The sequence below is a fragment of the Globicephala melas genome, chromosome X, assembly GCF_963455315.2.
Source record: "Globicephala melas chromosome X, mGloMel1.2, whole genome shotgun sequence".
Classification (NCBI taxonomy): Eukaryota; Metazoa; Chordata; class Mammalia; order Artiodactyla; family Delphinidae; genus Globicephala; species Globicephala melas.
Window position 1 is genome coordinate 99,181,046 of NC_083335.1, and position 16,376 is coordinate 99,197,421.

The 16,376-nt window shown below is 38.9% G+C and overlaps 1 protein-coding gene across 1 annotated transcript in view; it reads left to right on the forward strand.

Annotated features, from left to right (window-relative positions):
• DMD (dystrophin) overlaps window positions 1-16,376 on the forward strand; it is a 2,243,521-nt gene that overhangs the window by 1,863,151 nt on the left and 363,994 nt on the right. The window contains exon 57 of the mRNA XM_060293058.2: window positions 4,120-4,276. Within this exon, the coding sequence (XP_060149041.1) occupies window positions 4,120-4,276 (157 nt within the window). The remainder of the gene's footprint in view (window positions 1-4,119; window positions 4,277-16,376) is intronic.

Sequence of the window (16,376 nt, forward strand, 5' to 3'; positions counted from 1 at the left end):
TCAAACCTCCTCTTTTATTCTCTGTTGAGTAGGTAGTGGTAAGTAGAGTATATTTGCCAATTAGCAGGAAGCCTTTTTGCTTAGGGATCCGAAACATTTGGTGAAAACCGTGAAGGTTAAGGATTTCCTCCTATAAGGGAGGTTTGTAGTTTCCATTTCCCATATCTAAATATGACAGCTCAAGTTATGTGCCTCAGCCGGTGTCTTTATACCTTTGTATCTCAGTTCCCACATTTGCAAAAAAGGGAGTTGAATAATCTCTAAAGTTCCTTAAAACCAGGGGGAAAAAGTCATTACAAATACAAAGAAACATTTTCAGGAAAAATCCCAAATACAAACATAGGTTAATCATTTAGAAATATTTGGTATACAATCTTGAAAATAAAAATAGAGCAGTTGCTTCCAACAAATGCACTAGAAATGTGTCTCAAATACACTTCCCAAGCTTAGCATGGCCAGAGAAAATGTTCTCTGAGCTCAGAGCATTTCATTACATCTAGATCTCCTTCAAAATCATGTCACTGACAAATAGCGCCTTTGCCCTGTGGAGACTGACAAGTAATGTTTAGGGCACATAGGGAACACTTCAAGAAATTCTTCCTCAGAGAATGGTCCTGGAGCTCACCTGCTGAGTTGGAAAGATTCTTGTTCAAATTACAGGAATTCTGTATCTGTGAATCTGTTTCTGTTTCGTATGTCCTTTTTTTTTTTTTTTTTTTTTTTGCGGTACGCGGGCCTCTCACCACTGTGGCCTCTCCCGTTGTGGAGCGCAGGCTCAGCGGCCATGGCTCACGGGCCCAGCCGCTCCGCGGCATGTGGGATCTTCCCGGACCGGGGCACGAACCCGTGTCCCCTGCATCGGCAGGCGGACTCTCAACCACTGCGCCACCAGGGAAGCCCTGCATATACTTTCATTTGTATTATTTTTTAGATTCTAAACTTGTGGTTACCAAAGGGGAGAGGGAAGAGAGGAGGGACAAATTAAGGGTATGGGATTAACAGATACAAACTATTATGTATAAAATAGACAATCAGCACAGCTATATTGTATAGCATGGGAAATTATAACCATTATCTTGTAATAACTTATAATGGAGTATAATCTGCAAAAATACCAACAAAAATACCAAATCACTCTGCTGTACACATGAAACTAATATGATATTGTAAATCAACTATACTTCAATAAAAATTTTTTTTTTAAGTACTGAAACTCTGGGCATGGAACCTAGGAGTCTGTACTTTAAGCAGGCTGCTCAAATGTTTCTTATGCACACTAAAGTTTGAGAACCATGGCTTTAGATTGGATATCTTTGTGTTGTTTTAAATCAGGAGCCGTTATCTGAGTTTCTCCTCTCCAACCCCTACCCAGTGTCCTCTGTCTCTTACAAGCATTTTGTATAAGTTTTTGTCCTCGTATCACATCTTTGCTTTCACTCTCAGGCTTTAGCAAGGAAAAGAAAGTCATTTGATATGTACTTAAGGTGATCAAACATTCAGAAAAGTGACTTAACTCCATGCCTTAGGGATGAATAAGGAAGGCCCCCTCATCCCGGTATTTGAGAGCTTTTTGTCACTCGTGATCCCAGGTCCTTCTTCTGTTCCTCTGTTAACTCTCTTGACTGTCCTGTGTCCCTAGCTCTTCACAGCTTCCCTATCTCACGCTATGGAGTTTCTCTTAGATCCTTTAGACTGAATTCCCTGGGTCTCAGCGCTCTTTTTTTTTTTTCCCCTCTCCTAGGGGACACAAAGGGTTTCATCGGCCCGCTAATAATTTAGTCAGGGCCATTTAACTGGACGGGGGGTGGGGGGGTGGGTTGTAGCACCGCCTTATGTAAATGAAGCAGCAGCTGGAGGCCTCACCTTAGGCCGCCTGCCCTTTGGCATATCAATCCTGTAGGCCTGTCCACCACAGGGATGCGTTATTTCCCTTACCGGACAGATGGAGGCCAGGCACTAGACATCTTTATATCCTCCTTTACCTTCCCCCCTCCCTACCCCCGATGCCTGATTGGGACTGAGAGGGACTCAGTAAATATTTATTTAATCAGTGGCTCATCTACAACGTGCTGCCTTTCCATGGCTGTACTGTGCCTCTCTCTACCTTTCAAAATGTCCTGTTTGACAGCCCCTTTCACCCTCAAGGGGACCAAACTGCAAATTCCAGATACCCAAGGGAATCCCCGTAACCAGTAGTCGTTACATGTCATTAAACAGCTAAAATCTTGCATAGGGAGTTCTCGCTTAGGCTTTTCCTGGAAAAGTGAAATAGGAGGAGAGAACAGAAACATAAAAGAACTGACCTCTACACCATATGCAGTCTACACTATTATATTTAATTCATGATATTTATGATGCTTCATGATTCATTTCTTAGATAAAAATGTCCTTAGAGTCTTGAACAATTTAATTTCCCCGATGGAAATACCTTCAGTTTTTCTGAATGTAATGTTTATATGGCTCACAATAGAGAATTCTGACAATTTGGAAAAGTATAAAGATGAAGGAATAAATCACCTGTAAATCCACCTTTGAGGGATAAACTGCTTGTCGTTTCAGAATTTTTTCATGCATAGTCCAGCATGTGCACACACACGAACATTTTGGAAAAATAGATTATGTACGTTTTTGTAACCTACTTTGTCCCTCAGTGACTGACAGGATGATCTTGTCCATGTCCGTGAACATTTGCCTGTGTCATCACATTGAACACTGTGTAGGATTCACAGGATTTGAACAATGCATTGTATGAGTTCACCACTGTGTATGTAACCAGTTTCCTAGTACTGAATGTTTAAGTTGTTTCAACTTTGTATCAATCATAAGTACGCTGTAAGTAGCAGTTTTCTACCTGTATCTTTGCATGCTTTCCCAGTTGCTTTCTTAGTATAAGTTCCTTGAATTTAAGCTTGTGGGTCATTATATTTGCACATTTTAAAGACGTTTATGTATCATCAAATTATCCTTCAGAAAGTTTAAAATAGTTTAATTTCAGCACCCAGGTACTATTTGGTGATTCTATTTGAGTAAGGCCAGCAGGAGAGTTGTATTTGAAATGTCAGGCTGAGGTATCAAATGGCAAAGGGAAATGTTGTTCTACCTGGTTGCTTTACATTTCAATCTCTGCAGCGTTCGAGTTTATATTATACTTATAGGCAGCATTAATTTTTATGAATTAATTAATAATTGCTGATAAGATGTAAGTAATGCAGCATAATTCTTGATTTACCTGAGGATAGAGCTTTGCTAACGTTCCGCGTTTCTTTGTTTTCTGGATGATGGTTTATTTTCTTCATTTAGCTTCTCATCCTCAAGTGAAATGTGGATTTTATAACACAGATCATTCATTTGTATATTCTTAAATGCCTTCTATGGATTAACGTGTTCTAAATGCAGTTGATGGTAAAGCACTCAGCCTCTTGCCTAAATTATTCACGTTTGGGGGGAGGCTTTCAGGCAAATGTCTGATTTTACTTTTCCACGTGAGTTGTTGTCTCAGTACATTTTACACAAAGGAAACAAAGCGGAAAATGTTGGAACTTGGTGAAAACAAATCCCAGGTGCACACGAATAAAGAAGGGTAGAGAAGGAGGAGAAGCATGTGGGAAGAGGAGCAGAAAGGAACAGATGCCAGATGGAAGGAGTCAATGGAAGAGGCTGCCTAGGGTGTAGAAATGGAAAAGTCAAAATGTGGGGAGAGACCTTTCCATTTCTCAAAGCAGAAAGAATTCCGGTACTAGCATGAGTCACACGAAAACTGAGTGGTTTATTTTAGTCACTGGGTCCAGGTTCTTCTACCAGAAACATTAAGAATCATTGATTGCAACACTACAGGAAAGCAGTCCATTCCAGTGTATATTTCATGCCAAAAGTCTCAGAATTCTGCATGTGGAAATAAACATATAACTAAACACTGTCTTCCCTCCATGTTGCCATCAAAATACCCACATTTTGTTGCTCTCAAAAGCAGGTAGCTGGATTTTTATTGAGGACTGCTATGTAGTCCACAGTACGTTTACACACTGTGGAAGTAACCAACCAATGTACCTTTAGTGGGATTGTTAGAACCATCAGTTATCTTTCTAGATATTCTGACAGTTTGCTCCTGTTATTTTTCAGGTCCCATTTGGAAGCCAGTTCTGACCAGTGGAAGCGTCTGCACCTTTCTCTTCAGGAACTTCTGGTGTGGCTACAGCTGAAAGATGATGAGTTAAGCCGGCAGGCACCTATTGGAGGCGATGTCCCAGCAGTTCAGAAGCAGAATGATGTACACAGGGTAGGATATTTTTAAGCGTAGTGATTTGCACATAGTAAGCATTCAATGACTGTTTTAAAATTAGTTTTGATTGAAACTAGGTTGAAAAAGGAAAAGAAATCGAGTGGAAGAGAAATCTTTTTTTACTCCTCTAGTCCAAGGGTCAATTAGAAATAATCCAAGCCATTATATTGTAAATGTCAAAAGCATCTGCATTAATAATATCATTTAAGATTTGTCCATGTCTTTTGGCGATATTTAAAAATGTCATTTTGGAAAATATTAAACGTATGCTAAAGTGACATAATTCTATAATAAACACCTGGGTACCCATCAAGACCAAGTTATCAATTCATGGCCAGTCTTACTTCTTCTATACCTCTACTTTGTCCTGCATTATCTAAAAGCAAATCTCAGGCACGGATCATTTAATTCATGAATATTTGATAAAGTGTCTCTAAAAGATAAGAATTTGCTCTTTAAAGGTAAACACGTTGTTACTATAATACATTTTTAAAAATTTATTTATTTTATCTTTGGCTGCGTTGGGTCTTCGTTGCTGTGCGCAGGCTTTCTCTTGTTGCGGCAAGCGGGGACTACTGTACTCTTCGTTACGGTGCGCGGGCTTCTCATTGCGGTGGCTTCTCTTGTCGTGGAGCATGGGCTCTAGGCGTTCAGGCTTCAGTAGTTGCAGCTCGTGGGCTCTAAAGCACAGGCTCAGTAGTTGTGGCGCACGGGCTTAGTCGCTTCACGGCATGTGGGATCTTCCCGGACCAGGGCTCGAACCCGTTTCCCCTGAATTGGCAGGTGGATTCTTAACCACTGCGCCACCAGGGAAGCCCTATAATACTTTTTAAATGTCAATAATTTCATCATGACAAATACCAAGGCAGTATTCAAATTTCCATTTCTCATATACATGTCTTAAATGTTTTAACAGGTTTTTGGGGTTTTAGTTTTTTGGTTTAAATAAGAATTGAAATAAGGTCCAGACATTGTGCTTGGCTAATTTGTCTTTTAAATTCCCCCCCACTTTTTTTTTCACTTTTTATTTTGAAGTAATTACAGATTCACAGTAAGTTACAAAAATAGTACAGAGAGTCTCCCTACACATTCCACCCAGTTTCCTCTAACGGTTGCACCTAACATAACTATAGAACAATAATTATTGTCATTTTAATATGTAATTGACATAAAAATTTACATTTACAGTGGTTATAACACAACTCAATTCAGGCTAGCCACATTTCCAGGGCTCAGATATGGCTAGTGGCTATTCTGTTGAACAGTGTAGTTCTACAGGTTTGATTGTATTCGGGTTTGCCTTTTTTTGGTCAGACTACTTCATAGATAGTAGTGTATTTTTCCGTCACCGGGAGGTACACAGTGTCTTGTTTTCTCTTGTGTGTGTGTGATTTTTGGCAGCTGTTAATGATCAATGCCTAGGGGTTGCAGTGTGATGATTGCCTATTTCTATCATTTCTTCTTCATTTATTAGCTGGAGTACTTCTATGAAAAGAAAATATATACTCATCCACAATTTGGGTACCCAGGATATAGTTCGTCTAGGACAGGTGCGGTAAATGTTTCTACTTTACCAGTCTTCAGGATAACAACTTGCTCATTAGCGTTCTCCAACAGCAATCAATTGTTTCTTTTTTTTTTTTTTAACATCTTTATTGGAGTATAATTGCTTTACAATGCTGTGTTACTTTCTGCTTTATAACGAAGTGAATCAGTTATACATATATCTCCATATCTCTTCCCTCGTGCGTCTCCCTGCCTCCCACCCTCCCTATCCCACCCCTCTAGGTGGTCACAAAGCACCGAGCTGATCTCCCTGTGCTATGCGGTTGCTTCCCACTAGCTATCTATTTTACGTTTGGTAGCGTATATATGTCCATTCCACTCTCTCGCTTTGTCACAGCTTACCCTTCCTCCTCCCCGTATCATCAAGTCCATTCTGTAGTAGGTCTGCGTCTTTATTCCCGTCTTGCCCCTAGGTTCTTCATGACTTTTTTTTTTTTTTAGATTCCATATATATGTGTTAGCATACGGTATTTGTTTTTCTCTTTCTGACTTACTTCCCTCTGTATGACAGACTCTAGGTCCATCCACCTCACTACAAATAACTCAATTTCATTTTTTTTTATGGCTGAGTAATATCCCATTGTATGTATGTGCCACATCTTCTTTATCCATTCATCTGTTGATGGACACTTAGGTTGCTTCCATGTCCCGGCTATTGTAAATAGAGCTGCAATGAACATTGTGGTACATGACTCTTTTTGAATTATGGTTTTCTCAGGATATATGCCCAGGAGTGGGATTGCTGGGTCGTATAGTAGTTCTGTTTTTAGTTTTTTAAGGAACCTCCGTACTGTTCTCCATAGTGGCTGTATCAATTTACATTCCCACCAACACTGCAAGAGGGTTCCCTTTTCTCCATACCCTCTCCAGCATTTATTGTTTGTAGATTTTTTGATGATGGCCATTCTGACAGGTGTGAGATGATATCTCATTGTAGTTTTGATTTGCATTTCTCTAATGATTAATGATGTTGAGCATCCTTTCATGTGTTTGTTGGCAATCTGTATATCTTCTTTGGAGAAATGTCTGTTTAGGTCTTCTGCCCATTTTTGGATTGGGTTGTTTGTTTTTTTGATATTGAGCTGTATGAGCTGCTTGTAAATTTTGGAGATTAATCCTTTGTCAGTTGCTTCATTTGCAAATATTTTCTCCCATTCTGAAGGTTGTCTTTTCATCTTGTTTATGGTTTCCTTTGCTGTGCAAAAGCTTTTAAGTTTCATTAGGTCCCATTTGTTTATTTTTGTTTTTATTTCCATTTCTCTAGGAGCTAGGGTCAAAAAGGAAAGGATCTTGCTTGATTTATGTCAAAGAGTGTTCTTCCTGTTTTCTTCTAAGAGTTTGATAGTGTCTGGCCTTACATTTAGGTCTTTAGTGCTTTTTGAGTTTATTTTTGTGTATGGTGTTAGGGAGTGTTCTAATTTCATTCTTTTACGTGTAGCTGTCCAGTTTTCCCAGCTCCACTTATTGAAGAGGCTGTCTAATTGTTTCTTTCCTTTGTTTGTTTTTCATTATATTTTTGTCTCCTCTACTAGACTCAGAGTGAGGAAGGCAGAGATTTCGTCTTGCTGACCTCCAAGACCCTGGTACCCAGCAAAGTGTCTGCCATACGGTGGATATTGATAGGTGTTTTTTTGTTGTTGTTTTGTTTTGTTTTGTTTTGTTTTGTTTGCGGTACGCGGGCCTCTCACTGTTGTGGCCTCTCCCTTTGTGGAGCACAGGCTCAGGATGTGCAGGCTCAGCGGCCATGACTCACGGGCCCAGCCGCTCTGTGGCATGTGAGATCCTCCCGGACCCGGGCACCAGCCCATGTCCCCTGCATCGGCAGACGGACTCTCAACCACTGCGCCACCAGGGAAGCCCAAAATGGTGCCACTTTTATATGTTCAGCACTTAAAGGAAAGATATCTGTGGAGACATAGCAAAAACTGGCATCTTGAAGAAAGGTCAAGGGTTTATATTATTCCAGAGAAGAGGATATAGGAGATGACAAAAAGGGAAGAGAACATGAGGGAAGACCCCAGAGTCTATAAAAAATTGCCAAGGAAACTGCCAGTTTCTCCTTTAGCCATTCCCCTTCATATAATTCAGAATATTAAGGTAGCTTTTGTGGTAGGGTGTGATATAATAGCTATAATTTTTAAAGTCTTCTAACTTTGAATAAATAGTGAAAACACTCCGGTGTATATGTGGAAGAGCATTCACTGAGAAGGATGGGTATTTTAAATAGAATGCATTATATGATATGGTGAAATGAGACAGAATTTCTACCAAAGGTGTAATTTTATTCTAGTTCCAGAAATCAAAGAAGATGAATCGTTGGGCAAGTGCACTAGGATTCAGGAGGCTGAGATTCTAGCCCTATTCATCTATAAGTTAGATGGTGATTGCTACTTTGTTCTTCAGGTATAAGATGAGGAATTTGGTCTGCGTAGTTTTTCTACAGTCCCTTCTAGCCACCATTTTGTTATAAATACATTCTGTTATAAATACAGCCTCACTCTCCCATTATTGGCTTTGGTTGCCTGCTAACAGCAATAAAATGTTAGCACACATCATTCTCGGTCCTCTTACCAACCTCCAGCCTTCCAACGCTAACACATCACTGGGTCAGTTTACCTTTCTTGACTCTGTCTACTGTAGTCATTGCCACTGTTACAAGAGACCTTTTCTCCTCACTTTTCTGTATCTACTCTTAACACCCTACAGCGCAATCAACATTTCAATCAGAGTAATCTATGTAAAAATGTAAATTGAATTATGTCATTCCTTATCTTAACACTCTTCAGTGGCTTTTCAGTGCCCTTGGGAAACGACCAGAAATGCTCAGCAAGGACCCCAAAGTCCCATCTGGGTGGTCTGGCCCCAATTTGTTCTTTTCTCACTGCCCTTCCTCTTGCTCTCTTGATGCTAGCTGTACTGCCTTCTTTTACTTGTTTCCAGTTCTCTGTGTTCCTCTCTGGTGGGGCTTTGAACATGCTGATCCTCTGTCTGAAACCCTTTCTACCCAAACCTCCCCCCTCATAATTTCCTGGCTCGTGTCTAATAATCCTTCACATCTTGGCTCAGGCATCAAGCTAGCTTTTCTCCAATGCCCACATTTGACCACATCTCCTTTTCTGTGCCTTCATAACACCGTACTTTTCTTTCTATAATGTAATGTTCTTTGTCATCATGAATATGTGTGACTTTTTGATTAATGTCAACCACCTTCACTAAACCTTGGGCTTCTTGCTTTTGGGAAGAGGGTTGTCATTTTTATACCTAGCACCTTATAAAGTGTCAAGTACATGATAGACAATGAATAGATAAAGGAGCATAGGAATTAAGGAAAGGAGATAAGGAGGCAGGAAGGGAGGAAAACAACCAATGAACTAATCTTTTGTTCCTTCCTCTCTAGTCTACTGTGATCCAGGGCAGGGAAAGAAAGAATAAAGAGTAATGTTCCTTCCTCACTTGCATCTTTTTTTCTCTTTACTCCTAAGTAAGCATCTTTTCATAGTGTGTAAAGCTACTTTGATGCCCACTGTTTTTATTTGTGGTCTGGTCCAGTGTTTTCATGAAATTCTCTTTGTATCCTTAAGAAAAATCCTTGTCACACAACACTCCCTCGAAGAACATCATCACTCCTCAGTGTTGATGAGAGAACAATTTTGCACCCTGTTTACTCAGTTTTGTCACATTTATGCAGTAGCCCCTTTATAGTTGTAGTGGAGTTGCTGTCTAGTTAGTGATGCTCTCATTACCTGTGGACAAAAAGAACAAAGGAGAATCCTTGAAATTGGGTCTTTCTATCAGATCTTCAGAATCCAATTAGGAAGAGGTAAAGGAAACACAGTCATTGCAAAACTCTGTCAAGATCTAGTCTTGCACAGAGTTTGTATTTGTAGACTTTTGTTTTACTTTACCATGTTTCCAGGATTATAAACTGTCTTGCTCTTTATGGGTTTCTTGCTCCAAAGACTGTTTATATAAAATGTTTGGTATCAAGATGGCTCACTTTTTATTGTACCCTTGCTCCTCATGTATTTGGTGTGTCACTTTTTTAAAATCACCTGCCTACTATCTATTGTAAATTATTAATGTTGTTGCTTTTTATGGGAATACAAATCCCATTAAAATGTCAAAAGTGTAAACACTAAGTAAATATTTTTCACTTTTTTCTATAAATCAGAATGCTTGTAAAACAGGTCATTTATATTTTCTTAGTATATCATTGCAGATTAGCGATAAAGTTTTATAGCAAAATATCATATGTCTTGTACTCTTAAAGCAAAAATATACAGTCAATCTCAATTACTCTGCTGTAGGTAAAGTTATAAGACAGTCCACACAGGTAGTCGGGGACTGCAGTCTCACTCCCCAAAGCAGTTTTTTACACCCATGGGAGTGGATCTGTGTTCCCCAAACCAGCTGGGCACCATAACAACTGCAACTGGAATGGCTCTGAGGACTAATTGATAAAATAATGTTCCGTATGTGGTGAAGTATTCTAAATAATTAAAGCTCAGATGTGCCTTAGCAAATATAAACTGACCAATTTTTATATCTTTTGAATACATTATCCTGGCTTTTACGGTTCCTCATTACTTGCCTCACTAGACTGACTCGTTTTCAATGAAGTGTGTATTATCCTGGTCCAGATACATTTTTTAAACTGACTTCCTTTGTTTTACTTGAGCAGTCACTAAAGTGATATTTATTACTTGTCTGCTCCTGTGATTAACCTAGAGAGAGCTTTAAAGGAGCAGATCATAGTGGGGAATTTCTAAGGAGAACTGCAGTAAACCACGAGTTTATTTAATTCTCTTCATCCCACCCCAAATTTAAATGGAAATCAGGTCTTGATTATAAGAACACTGTAGGTAATGACTTTTTGTTTGCATTTTTACTAATGAAAGTGTTTGTCATTCGGTTTTCATCTTTCAATTTAAAACTCTCTGTAATTCCTTCCCTAGAGACCATTAAGGACACCTTCAAAGCTTCCTGAGATTTTCTGGTTAAGATTTAGACGGACGTATTCAGTACATACATTATTAAAACAGTAGACAGAAAGCCATTATTGTGTGGATGCTGTTGACAAATGAAAAGGCTTGAATAAAGTAGTTAACTTATTCATTTGTCAGGTCCTATATTATGCATGTTCAGTCTCCTCAGACGTCACCACAAAGTGAGGGAGAGGTTCAGAAATTCAATAAAATTATCCTGAAATCACGTTGTAGATTATACATTTATTTAAGCTAATTCTGTTATCAATGCTGGCCTGCTTCCTTTGGGTACATTTTAGTATGTGTGTTAGCTTGATGAGTTCCCTCATCAAAGGAATCCTTCTATTTCCACAGAAATAGAAAATGTCTTTAGGTGCCATTTGTGAACGTTAAGATTCAAGTCAGCTCTGTGTTACCAAATAAATGCATTGTTCCCTATCACCTCTGAAAAACAACAACAAAAAAAGGTTGTGATACAGTGGTTCATTCCAACATTCATTGGCCTAGCCTCTTGGAGTTTCTAAACAAGTTTGGTTCCCTTGCAAAGTTCACTGTTCGTTATCTACCTCTAAGATGTCTGCGTGACTAGGTTGGAGGAAATCGACATCTTTGTGATCGATTCTTCATCACTAATGGAGTAAGCTACTTTCATATAAGTTTGGAATTTTATGCAGTCATATTTAGAAATGCTGAATAGAAAAGATTTTAAATTATTTTTAGAACTACATTTCTAGCCATTTGAGGAAGTCTTCTGAAAACTAGCTATATCATCAAAACTTGAGAACAGAGTCATCTAGGATTTGCTACTTTTGTTTAATGACTATAATAAGATAAACTATGAATAGTTTACAAATTGACTTCTCTACCACAGTCCTCTTTATAACCATGTGAAAATATTTTTGATATCTTGACAAATACTCTTAAAATAATATTTGTGTACTACTTTGCCTTTACAAAGCACTTTGACACACATTTGTTTAATTACAGATGAACCCCTGATCTTTTTATGTGTTCTTCCATTTCCCCCAAAAAATTATTTTAGGAAAAATTGTACCATAACTTGGACTTCTAGAATTCATTGAGTCTTTCAGTAATTATTTATTGAATGCCTACTCTATGCCAGGGGCTGAAGGTACAGTAGTGAAGAAAACGAGACTCTGCCCCCACAGACCTTCAAATTTTAATGAGGGAAACACACAGTAAGCCAATACATTAATATATAAAATCACGTCGGGGAATTCCCTGGCGGTCCAGTGGTTAGGACTCTGTGCTCTCACTGCTGCGGCCCCGGGTTCGATCCCTGGCTGGGGAACTAAGATCCCGCAAGCTGTGCCGCATGGCCATAAAAAAAAAAAGAACTAAAAACAATAAAATAAAATCATGTCAGGTCAGTTCTGTGAAGAGAAAATGAACAAAATAAGGATAGAGAAAGACTGAGAGGTGGTGGCCTACCTAAAGAGATTATAGTTGAGCAAAGGGCTGTGTGCGTGAGTGAGCCAAGCAAAGACCTTGAGTGAAGCATATTCTAGGCAGAAGGAGCAGCAAATGCAAAGGCCAAGATGTAAGAACAGGTTTGGGGTGCCCAAGGAATAGCAGGATGGGCTTAGTGGTAGGTTGTTGAGAGAGGCAAAGACCAGATAATGTGGTCTTTTCTGCCATAGTTTGGAGGTGGATTTTATTCTATGTGTATTGAGACATCACTGGAGAACCACAGACAGGAATGATGTGATCTGATTGATGTGTTCAGAAATGGACTCTGGCTGCTGTGTGAAGAAATGATGATAGGAGGAGCAAAACTGAAAGCAGGGAGAAAGTTAGGAGGGTGTTGAAGTCATTTAGGAAGGAGATAATGATGGCTTGGACTGGAATGGAAATGATAGATATGATGAAAAATTATATGGCCCAAGATAAAGTTTGAAGGTAGAGCTGATAGAACTTAAGATAGATGGGGTATGACTATGAGAGAAAGCAGAGATTCAGGGATGACTCTGAAGTCTGTGGTTTGAACAAATGGGGAAATGATGATGCCATTTATGGAAACGGGAAAGACTTCAAAATGATCATGGATGAGGGTGGGGTGTATGTGGAGAGAAACAGGAGTTCCATTTCTGGATTATGTTGATAGACAGAAACAAATGGCCTAATTCAGAAATTATTCACCGCTTACACTTGTCAAATTTTGGCCGAGCCTCTGGAGAATGGATATTAATTAATTTTTCACAGGATTTCCTGATAATCCATTTATCTGCACTATTGCTTCAGAAAGAATTTCCAAAATTTAGGGTTTAGGCTCAACGACATAATACCTAATTCTCTAAATGACCCTAGGAGCAGATTGAATTTTCACCAGTGATTTTTCAGGGTGAGCTCAGAGTTTAACAACACTATTGTCTGTAGGAAGTGACTTCCCCAGTGGTTGTCGGAAGCAGCTCAACCTCAGGATTAAGAGTCAAACAGCTGTGCACGACGCTGCGTGGGCACTAACTATTCCTCCACGGTATCACAGATCTGCAGGCGGGCTGGACTCTCTGCTAGCCCATGCCCTTGATCTCAGAGAACACAGCTTTTTGTTTAAAACACTTGCAAAAGATAAATCTCAGCAGGAGCTTGTTAAACATATTTCCCCCCTTAGATACTCCAAAATGTTTTTTCATTCAGTAAAATTCGATATTTTTAAAAATAACTTCAGGCTTGAAATATGTCCATTTACTTTTTCAAACTTGCTTCAAATTGATTTAATCTCACTTATAAATTAATATTGTTGTTCATGTTGTTGACTGTCTGAAACAGTGCTTAGATGTACCTGAAACAATGGCTAGATGTGTCTGATACCATGATCCCTTATCGTCACTTTTCTTCAGAAGTAGAGTAAAAATAAGATAAACTTTTTTCATCTTGTCTAAAGATGATGATGTAGTCAAACTCATAGAAGCAGAGAGTAGAGAGGTGGTTGCAAGGGCCTGGGGAGAGGGGGAAATGTGGAGTTGTTCAACAAGTATAAACTTTCAGTTATGCAAAATGAGTAAGTTCGTGAGGTCTACTGTGCGACCCAGTGCCTGTAGGTAACAGTATTGTATCATGCACTTGAAACTTTGTTAAGTGGGTAGATCTCATGTTACGTGTTCTTAGCACAATAAAAAAAAAAAGATGATTATGACCTTTTCTTTATAGCCCATATGTCCCATTTTCATAGCTTCTCTAATACCAACTATGTCGAATGAATATTAAGTGAACCCTTTGTCTTTCTGGGGTTTTTTGTTGCCACTTCTGGCAAATGTCCTTCTTCCTAAAATCCCTATGAATTTGTCTTAGATTCTTAGAGGCAAAATTTCTGGTACTCCAGTTAACCACATTTGGATCTTGCCTTTTTCCATGATCTTGGTTTCAAGTTAATTGAGCAATGTTTGTCCCTAAATCAGCAGTTAGTCATTAAAATATTTCTGACGTGCTTGAGACTCAATAAATACGGTGGCTCTTAAAATGAGGAAGGTCATTATGGCGAGAGAACGATTTCAGCAACGTTCTTATCAGAAGTAAAAACAATATAGGAGGCATACAGATAAGGTAGAAATAATATGGAAACTAGAATGATAATATAGGATGACAAAACTAAAATACCGATCAATTTGTGGAAATGACTGTGTTACTGTCCTTGTCCTATGCGCACTCAGTAACCATTTATTGAGATCACTTTAACCGCCGTTGGATCACTTTATTTTTTTTCTTTCGTTTTTAAAAAATTTTTATTGGGGGTATAATTGATTTACAATGGTGTGTTAGTTTCTGCTGTACAGCAAAGTGAATCAGTTATACATATACGTGTATCTACCCTTTTTTAGATTCTTTTTCCATATATGTCATTACAGAGTATTGAGTAGAGTTCCCTGTGCCCTGTACTGTACAGTAGATTCTTATTAGTTATCTATTGTATATATAGTAGTGCGTATGTGTCAGTCCCAATTTTCCAATTTAGAGTCTGTCTGTTCTCTCATCTCCTAGCTAATGCAGGCTAGAGGAAAAGCCCAACCAGCAGTTCAGTAATGGAGCTTCCGAAAGGATGGACGTGAACATCTCTAGAGAAGAAATCACTAGGATTACGAAGGCAGGGTTAATAGGGCCTCCTCTTGAGGAGAATTCACCTAGTGACTCAAAGATTACTCTCGGCTTTGGATCTGGAACCTAAGAGTAGACCCAGAAAAACATCTCTCCGTTTTCCCCAATAGACAGCATTCATTTTTTTCTCTCTCTTAATTCACGAAACCAGGCTTCCACCCTCGAGCACCAACTGCATCTAAATCCAGCTGGCCTCCATATAACACACTCTGGTTTTCTACCTGGGTGTTCTGTTATTTATTCAACAGTATTTATTGATTACTATATGCCAAGCTATGGCTATAATTCTTAATATTAGTAATGAAAGACTATCTCAAACTGCCACCATGTAACAGGCCTGTGGCCAATTAATGATCTAAACGTGTTGATCATGGAATTTTAGAACTGGATGTTAGAACTTAGGTAAGGCACTTAGCGAACCTCTACATTTTACAAATGAGGATGGGAAGGCTCAGAGAGATTTTATGACTTGTCTTAGATCATGCAACCAGGTTTTGGCCCGGCCCAGACTTGAACTTTTGGTGTCCTGCTACTCAGGACAGTGCTCTTTTCACCACTTCAGTCTGCCTCTCAGGATGGTCCTGTAAAGTTCTAATAAATGTGGAGATAACGTATAGTCATTCCTTCAGATTTCTGGTCCAAATGACACAGATATAGACTTGCCACTTCAGTGGGAATATAGGTAAAATTCAGCTCCGGGGAAACTAGACACTGTACATGGTTGAAAGAGATCTGTTTTGAAAGGTAAGGGCTTTAACTTACATCCTTAGTTATAGGACCACTGTCTCTAGGTGAAAGCAGCATAGCTTATCTCTCTCTGATGTCTGTATCTGTGCCCAGACTTCTCTTCCTGCTCCTCTCTTCGCTGAGGTATCTCAAGCAAATCAGTATCTCACCCTTCATCCCCTCTATACATGGTTCTGAGCTACTATTTATGTATTATTAGGTATTTGTGGTAATAGTCACCCTAATTTTTTTTTCCACAAGTAGGACAGACAGAAAAAAAAAAAAGAAGAATCACTGACTTGGTTCTTTATCACTTTCAGGTTTTTTATTTCTGATCTGCTTCATAGCCATTAGGATTTTCCACCTTTGTGGCTTCCAAATTTTTTGTAATTCAGAGAACTTTTATTTTTTTGTTCTTACTCACTTTCAGCCTGGCTTAAAATGAATGAACAGTGACTTGGTTCTTCTCTGTTACTTTCAGGTTTTTTAAGTTTCTCATTTGCTTCATGGTCATTAGGATTTTCCGCTTATGTGTCTTCCACATTTTTTGTAATTCAGGAAACTTGTTCTTTGCTCTTACTCAGTTTCAGCCTGGCTTAAGAATTTCAGGGTTTGGATTCTAAGTGACTAACGAACTGATGGCCTTAGGTACATCCTAACTTATCTGTACTTTACTTTGCATTGGTAAGACATTAATTGAATAAAAA